The sequence below is a fragment of the Oenanthe melanoleuca genome, chromosome 11 (genome assembly GCF_029582105.1).
Source record: "Oenanthe melanoleuca isolate GR-GAL-2019-014 chromosome 11, OMel1.0, whole genome shotgun sequence".
NCBI classification, from domain to species: Eukaryota; Metazoa; Chordata; class Aves; order Passeriformes; family Muscicapidae; genus Oenanthe; species Oenanthe melanoleuca.
In genome coordinates this window covers 18,552,214-18,568,931 of record NC_079345.1, presented here as the reverse complement: position 1 = coordinate 18,568,931, position 16,718 = coordinate 18,552,214, and the positions used below count along the sequence as shown (strand labels likewise).

The window sequence follows — 16,718 nt, the reverse complement described above, 5'->3', positions numbered from 1 at the left end:
GACACTGAGGACCAAGCATCTTTTTTTTCTTCTTCCTTCTTTTCTTCCTTTAATCTTATTGGAATACAGTAGCATCTTCTTTTGGATGTGTTCCCATAGGACTTGCCTCCCGTTGTGTTTCTCAGCAGCTCACAAAGGCTGCTCAGGAACCTGGGGCATGCAGAACTCAGGAGGTTGGTCCTGTGTCCCTCAGGGGATCACAGAGTGAACTTTGATTCAGGGACTCTGTTCCATGTGTGTGTGTGTCCATGCCTGTGTTGTACAAAGAAGACCTGAGCAGAGTCTCAGAATGCTGCCAGATAAAAATACCAGTTGTGCTGGAGATGCGCATCCCATTCACATCCAGGTGCAGCTGAAGTTTCAGACTTTGACTTACAGAGCTCTTTAGTCTGGTGGTGATGACTGCAGAGGCTGCTGAGTTCTCTAGGGTGCAACAGAAGCTTGAGATCAGCAGAGGTTGAAAAGAAAAAAAGGGAACTTTTCATACAATGCACAGTGAAATTGTGGGACTCTGCCATAGGGGACAGTGTGGAGGCCAAAAATATAAATGATCTCATAGAGAAATTAGACAAATTAGAGAAGAATTGGTCCAGTGAGGCTATTAAACATAATAGTTATGATGCAACCTGTGGTGCAGGAAGGCCTTAAGTGCTGGCTGCTGGAAGCTGAGAGGTTATTCCTGGGAACTGCAGCTGTGTGAGCCCTGCTTGCTCCTTCCCAATGAACTTCCTGGCCAGGTCTGGAGCCAGGATAGCTGGATGCTTGTTGCTGACATTGTGGTGGTTCTTGCTGGCTGAGAGCCCCCCACCCTGACACAGGGGTAGCTGCTGGGAGGTGTGTCCTGCTGGACTGGCTGCCCTTTGGGGATGGATTTACTCTGCCATAGAATGGGCTGGCACTTGGACCCTGGGACAGTCAGACAAGACAAGTACTCTTTTAAGTCCTGGCTTACAGGCAGCAGCTGGAAAATTGGAATTCTTTGCTGATAACAAGCAAGAGGCTGTGATGAAATGGTGAAAGCTCCCCACAGTGGAAGCTGCCTTGGGGGAAGAGCTGTACCCCCTGCCCTCCCAGCTTCTCATGGTTTGGTGGGGGTTCTTTGCATTTGTAATCCCAGCCCTTGGGGAAAAACATTAAATTGAGGTACACTTGGAGCTTTATTTTGCATTTTCTTGTGTTGCCACTTGCTGCCTTGTTAAGTAATATATTTTAAGATATATGTTAATATATAGACCTGAAGTAGCTGTTAGATCAATGCAGGCAGTTGCATTTCTGTTTTTAAATATATATTTGGCTTATGTTTTTGCAAACCCTTTTTCAGCATGAGTTCTTCTGTTAGAGCTCTGTGGAAATAATTTATGTGTTAACCCTGAAATTGATGGGTGGTATGGGATAGAATAAATATGTAAGTGGGAGAGAAAGGAAACATCTGCCAGTTTAAACTTCAGCAAATTATATGGAATCTTGAAAGTATCTGCTAAGTTTATAAAAGGGTCTGCACAGGAACTTCTTGCCAGAGTGCCAGAGGTCAGAGAGCTCCTTGTCCCTGCAGCTGTAAGCAACCTTTAGGTTAAATAACCTGACCAAAGAGTAGGAGGAGACAGAAAGGAAGAGAGAACTCCACACTAGAGTAAACATGGCACGGAGATTATGGATTCCCTGCCAAGAAAGGTGGGGCTTTCCAGCAAGGTAACAAAAGATACTCACTATCTATCTACATGGTCCTGCTGAGGCTGACAGCTGCAGCCATGCAGCGAGGCTGGGGCAGAAATGTGCCCTCAGCACCCACCTGGGGCTGCAGTGGGCTGGGTCCTGCAGGGGGCTGCACTGCAGGGATGTGGGATTCAGGGATGCAGGGATGCAGGATGCAGGGTGCAGGGATGTGGGATGCAGGGATGCAGAATGCGGGATGCAGGGAGGCAGGATGGAGGATGCAGGGGGCTGGATGCAGGATGCAGGATTCAGTGATGCAGGATTCAGTGATGCAGGGATGTGGGATGCAGGGATGCAGGATGCAGGGATGCAGGATGCAGGATTCAGTGATGCAGGGATGAGGGATGCAGGGATGCAGGATGCAGGATTCAGTGATGCAGGGATGTGGGATGCAGGGATGCAGGATTCAGTGATGCAGGGATGTGGGATGCAGGGATGAAGGGATGCAGGGATGTGGGATGCAGGATGCAGGATGCAGGATGCAGGGATGCAGGATTCAGTGATGCAGGGATGTGGGATGCAGGGATGCAGGATTCAGTGATGCAGGGATGTGGGATGCAGGATGCAGGGGGCTGGATGCACCTACTGGGTACAGAGCTGTTCTCTTCAGTGCTGTGGCTGCCACGGGTGAAACCCCAGGGAAGATACTGAAGTTTTTCCCTTGGACATCGTGGCAGGTTAAGGTAAATGCAGAGGAGAGTCTCGAGTTTACCTTGTGCTGCAGACATGCCCAGGGGCTGTACAGGGCAGTGTGTGCCTGGACAGCAGCCCAGAGGGGAGATGATCATTGTATCACACAGGAGTGTGCTTTTGTCAGAGTCCAAGTAAGAGCTGGGCAATGGGAACTGGGGCAAAAACAGTTCACTATCATCTGCCTCCCCAGGGCAGAGCAACGAGATGGAGAGTGAGAATGCATGCTGACTTTGGAATTTGCACTGAAAAGCTCAGTTTTGGTGTACAAATATGAATTACTGTAGGAACTTAAACTAGAGAATGGTTTCCAATTATTAATTTGAAAACAATTTATTTTAAATTGTAATTTAAAATATTATTTTAAACAATTTTTATGCTTTTTCCACATCAATATTTCTTGGATTTTAATCTCCTAGTCTCTTTAAAGTGTTTGTTCATATCTTGCTACGTCTGCCTATCTGATGATAATATTTTATTAGAATCTGTTCACAGACTGAATACTCTTTCCTGAAAGAACCTATGTAAAGGGAGAAAACAATACACATCCTGTACTCCACCTTCATAGGCCTCCAACATACGATGCCACCTTTTGTTTGCAAGAGTTTAAATTTCAAATAAAATCCCAGCATTCTTTTGAAAAAAAGGAAAGGGCCTCTCCCCTGCTTAGATTGTCAAATCCCAGACTAGCCTGGAATTGAATAGGCCAAGTCAGTGACCTCAGGCAGAAAGAATGTTGGTTATTTACGTAGGGCTTCTGCTATTTTAGCAGCAAACCTTTTCTTCTGAAAGGACAATGTATACTGTTTTGTGTTTATGGCCGAGTAGAAAGCTTGTACATTTGAGATTTGCATGGTAATAGCCTCGTAACTCAATATACAGCATCCTCAAAAACAGCAGTGCAAGGCTCTGTTTTGTCTTAGCCAGGGCAGGTCTTTTACAGGCTTTTACAAAAGTTCTCTGAAAAACCGACCTTTAAGATTCAGCTGCTTATATGTTTGATTTGGTGCCTTTTTTTCTTTTTTTCTCCTTCCCCAGAGTTTTTTTTGGTTTTTTTTTTTGTTTTTTTGTTTGTTTTTTTTTTAAAAAAACCTAAAACTACACGTGGTTTCTTTAGGAGCTATCAGGTCAGTGCTCAAAATATTTTGATGCATCTCAAGCTAAGCTGTGCCTGCAGTTTGAAACCAGGAAAACGTGTGTGTGTGTGTGTGCAATCCAGACACTGAGCATTTTTCCTGAAATAATGGGAGATCTTTACAGGCATTCTGGCCTGGTGGATGAGCCTGCAATTCCAAATGGTTTTTAAAGTGTGCCTTTCTCAATAGATCCTAACCATGAGGAGCTATTGTGTGAGCAAAGCACACATTTAGGATCCAATCCTGCATTCCTTAAAGTCAATGGGAGTCTGATCGTGAAAGGAATGCAGGATTGGGTCCTGGAACAGGGGAGCAAAATCGTGTGCCAGATTGCTTTGAAAAGAAGAATACAGCACATCCACAGTAGCCACTTTTTAGTGTTTCAGATTTCAAACGGCTGGAGTCTGTGAAAAGTGGCTTCTGCCAACATGCAGTATCTTCTATTCAAAGGAATTTGGCATTGATTTTTTTTTTTTTCTTCCCCTATCTTAAAACCCCTGAAAACCCCAGAAATTCACCCCTCCTTTCACAAAGAGCATCAGGAGGAGGGGAGGGGGCTGTGGGGATGGGGGATGGAGGTTTCTCCAGGCTGGGCTGGAGCTCAGAGCCCTCCTGGCACCCTGGCTGTGGTGGCAGCTTCACCACGGCTCGCAGAGCTTTGTGTGAGCCAGCTGCAGGGGACCGAGGAGAAAAATTTAATTAACAGTTACTGAGAGGCTAAAGCAGCCTCGGACTGCCCTGCTCCCAGTGGGTGGAGTGGCAGAAGCCCCGTGGAAAGAAAACCTCTGTGCAGACAGGCAGTGCAAGCCAGAGGGAGGGATGAGGAACTGCAGGTCCAAACTCACATGCGAGTAAAGAAAGAATGGGAACAAATAAAGGAAAAGCTTTGGAAGCTTTTGTTGTCTTTTGGCACATCTTCAATTCCTAGGCAGGCCAACCTTCTCTGCTGCTTAAAAGGCAACAACTCTCCTGGGTGAAATTCTGCTCCAGTTTTAGCCAGAGGTGTCTGGGCAGAGGAGGTGGCAGGGATGGTTTGTTATTACCTAATGTTTTCAATTATTTGTTATGTTTGTAAAACTTGGTATTTCTCTTGAAGTTTCAGCTCCTGGACTCATCTGGTGACTTAAAATTTAGCTTCCACTGTTCAGGAATAGTAGCTGTCCAGCCCTGGGGGTTTGTGGAGAGCTGGTTTGGGTTCTGGAGTTTTGACTCCCTTGAGCTGTGTGTGCTGCAGCTCCTCAGTCATCAGGTGGTGTCACACAGGTGAGGACAGTCACTGCCTGCCAGGAGGAGCTGCAGGGTGTGCCAGGCTCTGCTGGTGCCCCTGTGATGCTGTGGGCAGGACCTGGGGGGACCCTGGGCTGGGACAGAGCCCTGGGAGCGTGGGCAGCCCATGGGTGCACAGAGAGCAGCCCCAGAACAAGAGCCAGGGCACAGAGCAGAGCACAGAGCAGAGCACAGAGCAGGGCACAGAGCAGAGCACAGAGCAGGGCACAGAGCAGGGCACAGAGCAGAGCCCAGAGCAGGGCACAGAGCAGGGCACAGAGCAGGGCACAGCAGGGCACAGAGCAGGGCACAGAGCAGGGCACAGAGCAGAGCACAGAGCAGGGCACAGAGCAGGGCACAGAGCAGGGCACAGAGCAGGGCACAGCAGAGCACAGAGCAGGGCACAGAGCAGAGCACAGAGCACAGAGCAGGGCACAGAGCAGGGCACAGAGCAGAGCACAGAGCACAGAGCAGAGCACAGAGCAGGGCACAGAGCAGAGCACAGAGCAGGGCACAGAGCAGAGCACAGAGCAGGGCACAGAGCAGGGCACAGCAGGGCACAGAGCAGGGCACAGAGCAGGGCACAGAGCAGAGCACAGAGCACAGAGCAGGGCACAGAGCAGGGCACAGAGCAGAGCACAGAGCAGGGCACAGAGCAGAGCACAGAGCAGGGCACAGAGCAGGGCACAGAGCAGGGCACAGAGCAGGGCACAGAGCAGGGCACAGAGCAGAGCACAGAGCAGGGCACAGAGCAGAGCACAGAGCAGGGCACAGAGCAGGGCACAGAGCAGGGCACAGAGCAGAGCACAGAGCAGAGCACAGAGCACAGGAGCACAGAGCAGGGCACAGAGCAGGCTTGGCCTGCTGGAATTGACGTGGTGAGCAGGGTGGCAGGGTGGGCAGTGGGCAGGCAGAGGCATTTGCTCAGCTCAGGCCACCTCGTGTCTCACTCCACCTGCACAGGGCTTTGGGGCAGCACATGGGGATTTTCCTTCACTGTTAGGGTATCTGGGAAGTATTTGAGCAAATGTTGTGTACTAATCCTCTGTGTGTGTGTGTTTACACACCCCTGTAGTCTGAAGGCTTTGGGAGATGCCACTGAAGGTGCTGGGATGAGATGAGAGCTGGTGCTGGTGTCACAGTCTCTGCTGAGATGGCATCTGAAGCAGTTAACAAGCAATTAGGTCCATGTTTAATATTGCTAACTAAAACAGGCACAGCTCTTTGGTCAGCCAGGCATGAAGAGCTGCACTCAGGAAGCTGGGCAAGTCATGGACCAGAGCTCCCAGAGCCAGAGATCCTCACTGCCTGTCCCCATCAGCCTTAGCACTGACAGCTTGTTAAGCAGGAAAAAGGAGGAATCTCAAGGACAGAAGCAATGTGAGAATTTTATTTTCCCCTCCAGAAAGAGCTGTTGAAGAAAGATGCTGTGGATGTGTCTTGCTGCTGTGAGACAAGTCAGGAGCTCCTGGGTGCCCCTTTCCCAGCAGGAGCAGGGCATGGCAGTGCTGGGGGCTCTGGCAGGGACACCACCCTGCCTGTGCCAGACTGCACCTCTCTGGCTGCACAGCCATGGCCAGCAATCACTGGAGTGATGCTCCACAGTGTTAACTGGGGCTCTTCAGACTGTTATTAGCTCTGCTTTAATGAATTTCCTAACTTTAGCAGTCGTACCTACAACTAAACTCTTGGACTGCACTCCATATGGGAAGGTTTAATTACATTTTGTGGCTAAAATAGAATCCTTGTTCCACACAGCTGTGCCATTAGCAATAACAGGACATTATCAGTCACTTCACTTTGTCCCCTCTAACACTGAAACTTTCCCACGTGGAGTTGGAAGAGGCAAATCTCTGCTGAGAATACAGGAGAGGGATGCTGGTGGTGAGGGGTGCTGTGCTGTGGGTTTTCAGCTCGCTGTAATCTCTGGGATGCAGCAGGCATTATCTGGGAGGCAGGGCTGGGGCTGCAGCATTCCCATGATGTCAGAGGGAGCTGTTTGTGTTTGAGCAGCGTCAGGCACGGAGACAATGCAGGCTTCTCACATGAACTTGCTTACTCTACACTGCTCCTAAATCATGATTACCAAAGGGTTGTGTGTTTTCAATCATCAAAGTACTTAAAATATTATAATAATGCTTGGCACTTTTCAACTTCAAAGCAGGCTGCAAGCAGTAATTAGGTCTAATAACCCTGCTGTGACAGTGAGACATTCCTATCTCCTGTCTTTCAGGGAGGGGGTGTCAGCCCTGATCCAGTTCCATCCATCCTGTGTGAGACAGGAGATCTTCCACTGAAGGCTGTGATTGATAAACTGGCCTCCCCACAGGCACATACTCAGGGGGAGCTCAGAAGGTGCTTTCCAGGCTGGAGGGGAGGGGGCAGGACGCTTCCAGTGCTCTTTTGGGCCATGTCCCCAAGGCTGTAAAACCTGGGCTCATTCACCTTTTGTTCCATGGGGTCTGGAGCAGCATTTGAAACAGCACTGGGGAAAAGTTTTAGTCCATCTTGGCTTCCTGGCTGGTGTGTTTTCACCACCCAGCAAAGTGTTGTGGAGACTGGGGAGAATACTTGTGGACAGCCTGTGTCAACTGGGGGTTATTTTTCCTTTTGCAAGCTGTCTTTGACTTGAATCATTTGATAAAAGAACAGCTCTCCCATTCCTTCCTTTTAGTTTGTGACATGTAGTAGATAAAAATTGTGTAGAAAGTAATTGATAGACACATTTCAATAACAGAGACTTATAAACTGGTTAAATGTCCAAACCACTGTTAAAAACTTAGAGGTGGTTCTGCTTTAATTTTTTTTAAGAGTTCCACAAACCTGCATTCTTTTGGATGTTTGTTGTGAATCCCCAGCTGTGATCAGTCCTTGGGACAGAGTCATTTCTAGCTTTCATTCATTTTCTGCTGGATGATCTCGGGGGTGTTTCAGTGCTGGCTGCAGTGTTGAGTCTCTGCTCCCAGCCTGGTGCTCGCTGCCCTCCAGGGTGGGGTCAGGAAAGGAACTTACCTGTTTGTCCTGCAGTGTTTTCTGTGGGAAGGCAAGGCTGGAGAGCACTCAGGGACAAGGGGCTTCTCCCAAAGGCTGCTGCTGCTGTCAGGAGCCTGCCCAGGCTGGGATGGATGGATAGATCCCTGTCCAGGCTGGGATGGATGGATCCCTGCCCAGAGTGGGATGGATGGATGGATCCCTGCCCAGGATGGGATGGATGGATCCCTGCCCAGGCTGGGATGGATGGATGGATCCCTGTCCAGAGTGGGATGGATGGATCCCTGCACAGGCTGGATGGATGGATCCCTGTCCAGGCTGGGATGGATGGATCCCTGCCCAGAGTGGGATGGATGGATCCCTGTCCAGGCTGGGATGGATGGATCCCTGCCCAGGCTGGGATGGATGGATCCCTGTCCAGAGTGGGATGGATGGATCCCTGTCCAGGGTGGATGGATGGATCCCTGTCCAGGCTGGGATGGATGGATCCCTGCACAGGCTGGGATGGATGGATCCCTGCCCAGGCTGGGATGGATGGATCCCTGTCCAGAGTGGGATGGATGGATCCCTGCACAGGCTGGGATGGATGGATCCCTGCACAGGCTGGGATGGATGGATCCCTGTCCAGGCTGGGATGGATGGATCCCTGCACAGGCTGGGATGGATGGATCCCTGCCCAGGCTGGCTGGATGGATCCCTGCCCAGGCTGGATGGATGGATCCCTGTCCAGGGTGGATGGATGGATCCCTGCCCAGGCTGGCTGGATGGATCCCTGCCCAGGCTGGATGGATGGATCCCTGCCCAGGCTGGGATGGATGGATCCCTGCCCAGGGTGGGATGGATGGATCCCTGTCCAGGCTGGGATGGATGGATGGATCCCTGCACAGGCTGGATGGATGGATCCCTGTCCAGGCTGGATGGATGGATCCCTGTCCAGGCTGGGATGGATGGATCTCTGTCCAGAGTGGGATGGATGGATGGATCCCTGCCCAGGCTGGGATGGATGGATCCCTGTCCAGGCTGGGATGGATGGATCCCTGCCCAGGGTGGATGGGTGGATGGATCCCTGCACAGGCTGGGATGGATGGATCCCTGCCCAGGGTGGATGGGTGGATGGATCCCTGCACAGGCTGGGATGGATGGATCCCTGCCCAGGCTGGATGGATGGATGGATCCCTGTCCAGGCTGGATGGATGGATGGATCCCTGTCCAGGCTGGATGGATGGATGGATCCCTGCCCAGGCTGGCTGGATGGATGGATCCCTGTCCAGGCTGGATGGATGGATGGATCCCTGCCCAGGCTGGGATGGATGGGTGGATCCCTGCCCAGGGTGGATGGATGGATGGATCCCTGCCCAGGCTGGGATGGATGGATGGATCCCTGCCCAGGCTGGGATGGATGGGTGGATCCCTGCCCAGGGTGGATGGATGGATGGATCCCTGCACAGGCTGGATGGATGGATCCCTGTCCAGGCTGGGATGGATGGATCCCTGCCCAGGCTGGGATGGATGGATCCCTGCACAGGCTGGATGGATGGATCCCTGTCCAGGCTGGGATGGATGGATCCCTGTCCAGGCTGGGATGGATGGATCCCTGTCCAGGCTGGGATGGATGGATCCCTGCCCAGGCTGGGATGGATGGATGGATGGATCCCTGCCCTTTCACTCCCTGTGCTGCTGCTCTCCAGTGTGGAATGGAGCTGCTGCCTCACTGCTGCTGCTGCAAACTGGTCTGGCAGGGCAGGTGTGCCAAGGTGGGGATGCAGAGCAGGAGGAGCAAGTGCAGGGTTTGTGAAACCCCACACTGCTGAACTCTGCCAGGCTGCTTTGTCATTGTAATGAGCTGTCAGCAAGTTGCATCAAGTTTTGTCAGAAGCTCTTGGCTTTTTTTTTTGTTTCAATATTATGAAAGCAAATAGTAAGCAGGCTTGGCTAGACACAGCCATTCCCAGGAGAGCCAAGCAGCAGGGCCTGCACCAGTGGGCAGGGTGATGTTACCTTCCCTGGCTGCAGGAACATCAGGGGGGGTTTAACTCACCATTCCTGCCTAATTGACAGTAACAGATTACAGCTACACAGAACCTGGTGCTGTGCAGATCCCCAGGTTGCTCCAGGACCCTGAGGGGTGAAATCCCCTTGGAGCTTGGGGCAGGCATCCCAAAATGAAGGTGCTGCCCTGGGGCTGGGGGCACCAGCCCTGCTCTCCTCAGGGTTCCTGTCTCCCTGGCTGCAATCCCCAGCCCTTCCCTCTGCACTGCAGTTTGCTCAGGATGCCCAGGCACTCTCAGGGTGCTCTTTGACCATGTTCACTTCTGGAGGGCAGTGCAATGCACACTTCTGCCCTTGTTTCTGAAATTCAGGATGTAGAAGCCAGTGTGGGCATCCAAGGTTGTTTGGGTGATAACTTGCTGTTTCTTGTTTATGAGATAGTTATTGTATAGTCCCTGAATGAAATTCTTCTAAGGTAAAAGGCCTGTCACTCTCATTAATCATTGCTAGTAATAGTCATTATCATGTGAGCAAGCTGCTTGCCTGCTTTATGAGTTTAGGCAAGTCAGTTCTCTAATAGGTGTCTTGTCTTTTTCAACAGAAAAATGGGGAAATGGTATTTTCCCTCAGTTTTGAAAGGTGCTGGGAGTGCAGTGTGGTGCAGGGATGGCAGGTGTGGGGCAGAGAGAGCAGCTCTGAGTGCTGGGATTGTGGGATGGGCAGGGAGCAGGGACCCTGAAGGGCAGGGACAGAGCAGGGCAGGGACCAGCAGAACAGGGACCCAGCAGTGCAGGGACCCAGCAGAGCAGGAATCCCAGCAGTGCAGGAATCCCAGCAGTGCAGGGACCGAGCAGAGCAGGAATCCCAGCAGAGCAGGAATCCCAGCAGAGCAGGAATCCCAGCAGTGCAGGGACCCAGCAGAGCAGGAATCCCAGCAGAGCAGGAATCCCAGCAGTGCATGAATCCCAGCAGAGCAGAGACCCAGCAGTGCAGGAATCCCAGCAGTGCAGGAATCCCAGCAGAGCAGGAATCCCAGCAGAGCAGGGACCCAGCACACTCACAATGGGGCCTGGCACAGGGCTGAGATGATGGCCAGTGCTCTGTGTGTGAGATGATGGCCAGGGCTCTGTGTGTGAGATGATGCCCAGGGCTCTGTGTGTGAGGGATGCCCAGTGCTCTGTGTGTGAGGGATGCCCAGTGCTCTGTGTGTGAGGGATGCCCAGTGCTCTGTGTGTGAGGGATGCCCAGTGCTCTGTGTGTGTGAGATGATGGCCAGGACTGTCCCCTGCAGCAAAGACCCAGCTCTGGGGGGAGCACAGGGGAGCTGCTGCATCATCACATCCAAGGCAGGTCCCTGTTCTGGGTGGACTTTTCATGTCCACCAGCTAAAGACAAGTTGTGTGCCAAGGCTGGATCTGACAGAGACATTCTGGCCTCTTTCCTTTTTTCATTCATGTACTTTACGTTTCCCTAGAGAGGTTTAACAATCCGGATCTAGCTGGGGTTGCTCCTGCACCAGTAGAGAGGCCCCAAGGTCCCTGGCTGCTGTCCCTGCCCTGTGCCTTGTCCAGGTTCACCCAAGACTCTCGGGGGGATGAGCACATTGCCCATGTCAGCAGGTCCTGGTCCCCTCCAGAGCCACGGGGCAGCTGGAAAGACAAACAGAGCTGACTCCTCCTCCCAGCAGTATGGAGACAACAGCCCGTGAGAGCCACAGCCCAAGAATGTGCACACAAAAGAGGCTTTTCCCTCAGCAGGGCAGTAAAACCACCAGACAGCCACATGCAGCATGTGATTTCCCAAAAGCACCAGCCCAATCCCAGCTCCTTTGTGCCACACGCTGTTTCCCAGGATCACATCACAGTGGCAACGTGCAAAAGAGGCTTTCAAACACAAAATTAATCATATTTTCCTCCAGATTGTTTATGGAAACCGTGGGGAGCACTCCTGCCCCTCGGTCAGCATCCAGCCCTCTGTGGAGATCAGCTCTGGTGGAGCTGCAGAGCCCAGGCTGGTTCCATGGAGTGACCTGGGATGTGCTCACCTGTGAATTCCTCCTGCCTGTGTCACTGCTGGCCCACCTGAGGCAGCCCTGGGGCTGCTGAGAGCTCCCCCATGCCTGGGAGCTCTGGCCAGTGGGACCCTGGCAGAGCAGGAATGAGGAGTTGGGATGAGTGTGCTTTCCCTTCTCCCTCTGCTTTTACACTGGTGTACACTGAAGTGCTGTGTCTGCAAACTGATTGTGCTTGGTGGTTCTGGAGTTCCTGGTTTGAATCCTTCCTGCTGGGTCTCTGTGCCTTTCTTCACTGTAAGGGGAGCCTCAGTCAGTGACTGGCACAGGCTTTGTCAGTCGAGTTCCACGTGGGCTAATGAAATGGCAAATGCCAAAGCTTGAATACAAAATCTCTTGTTTTCTGTGTGATTTTACTGCCCTTCCCTCTGTGATGTGTGCCTTGTACTGCTTTAGTGTCTCAGGGAGCTGCTGTGGCATTGATGATGAATATTTTTGGGGGTGGCAGGAGCATCCATCTGCAGCATCCTTTGTGTAATCCTTTGGAGACAGCTGCTGCTGCTGGTGATTGCAGTGGCTGTGAGCCTGCTGGGATTGATTTTACCTGCCAAGAAAATTGTCTCAATTTGCAAAGGAGCCTTTTTCCCCCAAATAAATGTTGAGCTTAGATTGCACATTTTTCAGGAACTGGGTTCCATAATCCATGCTTAAAGGTGACATTTAGTTGGTGCTTAAGGCAAGGTTTGGTAGCTGGTTTGGTAAGGCCAGACAGAGCCAGGAGCTTGACCCTCAGCCCTGGGTGGGTCCTTCAGGGAACAGAGGGGCCAGGAACAAGCCCCACAGACAGAGTGGGTGTGCTTTTCACTTTGCATCCTGAGCAGCTGGGTTTGGGGATGAACAAAACTCTGATGGTCCTGTGCTTTGACAGGGAGAAGACTACGAGGAAAAGCATTCTACAATGTCAATGGCAAGGTGTACTGTGAAGAAGACTTCCTAGTAAGTAAGATTTTAGGCTTTTTTTTTTATTATTTCTAAAGCAAATTGTTCTTTTTTGTTGGCTTGTTTGCCCTGAGAGATGGTTTGATAATGCAGGGCTCCTGCCAGTGGTGGAATGGGGAAGCACCTACCACTGACTCCTTGGTTGGGAGTGGGGCTGTAACACCAAGCACAGAACTGTCCATGAGCCATCACAAAGTGTAAATTACCAGAACAAACACTGGGGCTGCTCGAGCCTGGGACTTGAATCACAGCCACGAGCCTGGGCCAGGGCTGAGCTCAAGTCAAACATCTGGGGGACACCAGTCCTAACAGGAGGGAGAGGTTTGTGCTGGGCTCTGCACAGAGCTGCTTTGTTGGGGCACAGTTTAATCACTGCTCTGCTCACGGGCTCTGGGGCTGCCTTGTGATTAGCTCTTGGCCATGGAGGGGCAGCTCAGCTTCTCTCCCTGCTCACAGAGCTTTTCTAAATGCCTTGCTTTAATAGAGACTGCGTCAGGAAAAGAAAAATGAAGCCTGTTGCTGAGCTGTGTTGTTCCAAAAATAAAATATCCCTGCAATTAAGGGTGAGGATTGTGCAGTGCACCACAGATGATTCAATAAATGCAGACCATTTAGAATTAAGATGAAGAGGATGGCATGGCTGGGAACTGCAGTTAGAGAGCAATGATATATTTTAGCTGAGAGGAAGATAAATTGGACAATCAGTACGTTGAATTTATGCCACCTTCTTTCTTGAAATACCATTAATTTAGAAGCTTGGGTCTTCCAGAACGACTTTCCATTTCTAATGAATATATAATCATGCTTCTTGCAAAGGAATTATTCAAAGTATATCCCACAACAAAATTGTTGCTGGCAGTTCAAAGTGCACAAATGCATTTCTCATCAATGCAATCCATTAAAATCATGGAAATTCCTAAAATACAAGCTACACTTGCCTTCATGTGTTACACCTTTACTGTGAGCTGGAGCTGCTGGAAAAGAAACCAAAATGTGTTTCGTGCAGAAGATTAAGAACCTTGTTATAATTAAATCTTGTTACTGTTTTGCTTGCATTCTGGAGAGAAAATTCTGTTTTCTTCCTGGCTTTTTTCAGCTCTTTCTGCACTGTGTTTCTGCACAGGGAGGGGGAGAGGAGGTGGAGTGTGAGAGGGAGGGGCTCAAACCTCTGAGATTTTTCATTTGAACTGTGTTGGAATGTACTTTCCCCATGATCAAAACCTTTCATCCAGACTTAATGACATGATTGTTGTTATTAGCTTGTAATTTCAGCCTAAACACAAGAATTTTAAATCTAAAAATCTTAATCTTTTGGAGAACATTCAGTTTTCATGGGGTGGGGGGAAAACCTCTTTAGCTCAGGCATGTTCTGTAGTGGAAGATACTTGCAGAGATTTTCCCAGAAAAACTGAGATTAAGGATCTGATAGGAACAAACTTTCTGCAAGTTAGGGAACCGTTGGGACATTTAAGGCACAGGTTTAAAAGCCCAAACTTCCCACAGGTGTGTTTTAGCAGATTCCCAGTAGCAGAGGGATGGGGGAGAAGCAGACAAAGGGACACTGTGTAAGTCAGCAAAGAAACCAAATTCTGATGTTGTCCCTGCCTGTGGTAATCTTGCTGCTTCTCAGGAAGTAATTGCATCTTCTCTCAGCTCCCCTGAGCAGATGTCATAGCAAGAATCCTAGGAATTGTCTGGTATCACCAATGAAATCAAGCAACCTTGCCTGTTTTAGGGTTCTGTGAGCAGGGAAAGCACAAAGCTTTTCTCAAAGTTGAAGGGAAAAAGGCTGCAAAATAACCATTAAAAAGGGAATTATTATAACTACTTCATCATCCCAGGTCTTCCTCTTGAACACTGGGAAACCCCAATCCTTTCCAAGAAGAGGCATTTTCAGTCCAAAGCAGAAAATGAAATGCTTTTTCTGTATAACTGGGATTTCCAGTCTCTGCCATGGCTGCAGTTCTTCAGTGCAGGATTCCCTGCTGACACCATCAGTGCAATGCTAGGGAAGGTAAGGCAGGGGGACAAGGAAAAGATTATTTCAAATTGGGGATGTAAACAGATTCAGTCTAACTGCATTATAACTGCATTGCTGCTGAGAAGATGCTGCCTGCTGAGGGCTCCTTCCTCTTCCTTGGCTTTTGTTTGCCTGGGGATTGATCAGGAGAATTAGGTGCTCCTGTTGGTCAGGGTCACATGGTGAAAGGTTTTAAATGTAAGGTTTTTATAATATAGTAATAGGTGTAAAACAAAATAAAAAAAATTTAAGTACTATCTCTTTCAGTGCTCATCTTCCTCCTTCTTTGTAGTTTCAAGTAGTAGTTTCTAGTTAAACAGTCAGTACCATACTAAAATTCATAAAAACTTACATTATTTATACTTTTTATTTAATAACTAAGTGTTATTTCTCTATTAAACTCTTTAGCTTTAAAAGGCCTTGTAGTTAGCTAAATCTCTCTTTATTTTACTTGCTTCTAGCTGGTGGCTACATGTGTTGCTAAATGTTCTATACTTTTAGTAAAATTTAACAAACAGCCAAGCCCAAGCAACAAAAAAATCCTTTTTCTTCATGTATTTTTTAATCCTAGCTCTAAGTAAAGACCAAAAAACCTCCAAACAAAGCATTGATGAAGTAGTACAAAGCTGGGTTATGTCCTGCAGGGCAGTCCAGGCAGGACACAGTGATTTTGGGGCTGCAGTGAGTAGCACCTGAACACTGATGGGCAGAAAAGCTGACATGGCTCTTGATGTGATCAAATGCAGGAAATTGTAGTGAAGAATGGATATTATTTATGGGTTTCCTGCTATTGTAGCTGCTAGAAATGTTGAGCATCCTATAGATGTCAGTATTTTATTTCTCCTGCGTTTTGCTGTGCCAGAGCAGCTCTGGCTGGAGCAGTCTCCAGAGCTGGGGCTCAGTGGGATGCCTGGCCCTGTAACTTCACCTGTGACAGATCAGCTCCTGCACTCAGAGGTGCAGAGTGGAATCCACTGCAGTGTCACAGTGTCCCTGAAGCCAAGGCCTTGGCTAAACCTGTTTCCAGTGCTCTCCCGTGTTTGGCTCTGGAGGAGCCCCCCTTGCTGAAGTGTCCCCTGGAGTGCCTGGCCCAGCTCTCCAGGGCTCTGTTCATGCCCTGTGGCCACGAGCTGCTGGGCAGGTGACAGCAGGGCACAGCTGTCCCCCCAGCACAGGGAGCACCTGAGAGCTTTGGCTCCCACAACACCACCTGCTGAAAGTGTGCTGTGAGGAGCTGCTGGCATCCAACTTTCCAAATCTGCCTCTTGCTTGGAAAAGTGGTTTTGGTTTGTGGCCACAGGTGAGGAGTGAGCTGTGCTGCTGCTGGGAGGCTGCCCAGGACACCCTCAGGAGCCACAGGGCACATCCTGCTGGCAAATCATTTTCCCATGTTTGCTCTTGCTGAGGGCACTGTCTCCACACCAGGTGGCTTCTTTTGCTCTCTCTTTGCAGGGAAGAAGTGCCAGAAGATTTTTGCCACTTGTGCAGTTGTAGGTGGCAGGAGCTGCCCCAGTGCTGTGGGCTGGGAGTGCATGGCAGGAATCCATCCACCTGGAGGATGAGGAGCACCTCTGCATCCCAGGCTTCTTCTGTCAGCCTCCTGCCTCCTGCCTCCAGCCCTGATTAGCTGCACATTCTCTCAGTGCTTAAACCCTTGTTGGCTAATTGAATGAAGTGAATGAATCAGATTTTAAAAAATAAATCCATGGATAATCCTACTTCTGCCTAAGACATTGCCTGATCTGTGCCATTTCCAGTGGGATACTGCATGTGTGAGGAGCAAAAAGAACAAACTCAACCCCCAAACTTTACATTGCTTTGCCTCAGCTCTAGGGAACATCCAGGTACTCCTTTAAATGCCACCTTCAAGCAGCAAGTCCAGCAATACCCAAGTCTTGCCCCA

The 16,718-nt window shown here is 50.0% G+C and overlaps 1 protein-coding gene across 1 annotated transcript in view; it reads left to right on the top strand.

The window, feature by feature from the left end:
- Positions 1–16,718, top strand: part of WTIP (WT1 interacting protein) — an 85,968-nt gene that overhangs the window by 46,405 nt on the left and 22,845 nt on the right. Inside the window, exon 3 of the mRNA XM_056500714.1 lies at positions 12,725–12,792. Coding sequence (XP_056356689.1) covers positions 12,725–12,792 — 68 coding nt within the window. The remainder of the gene's footprint in view (positions 1–12,724; positions 12,793–16,718) is intronic.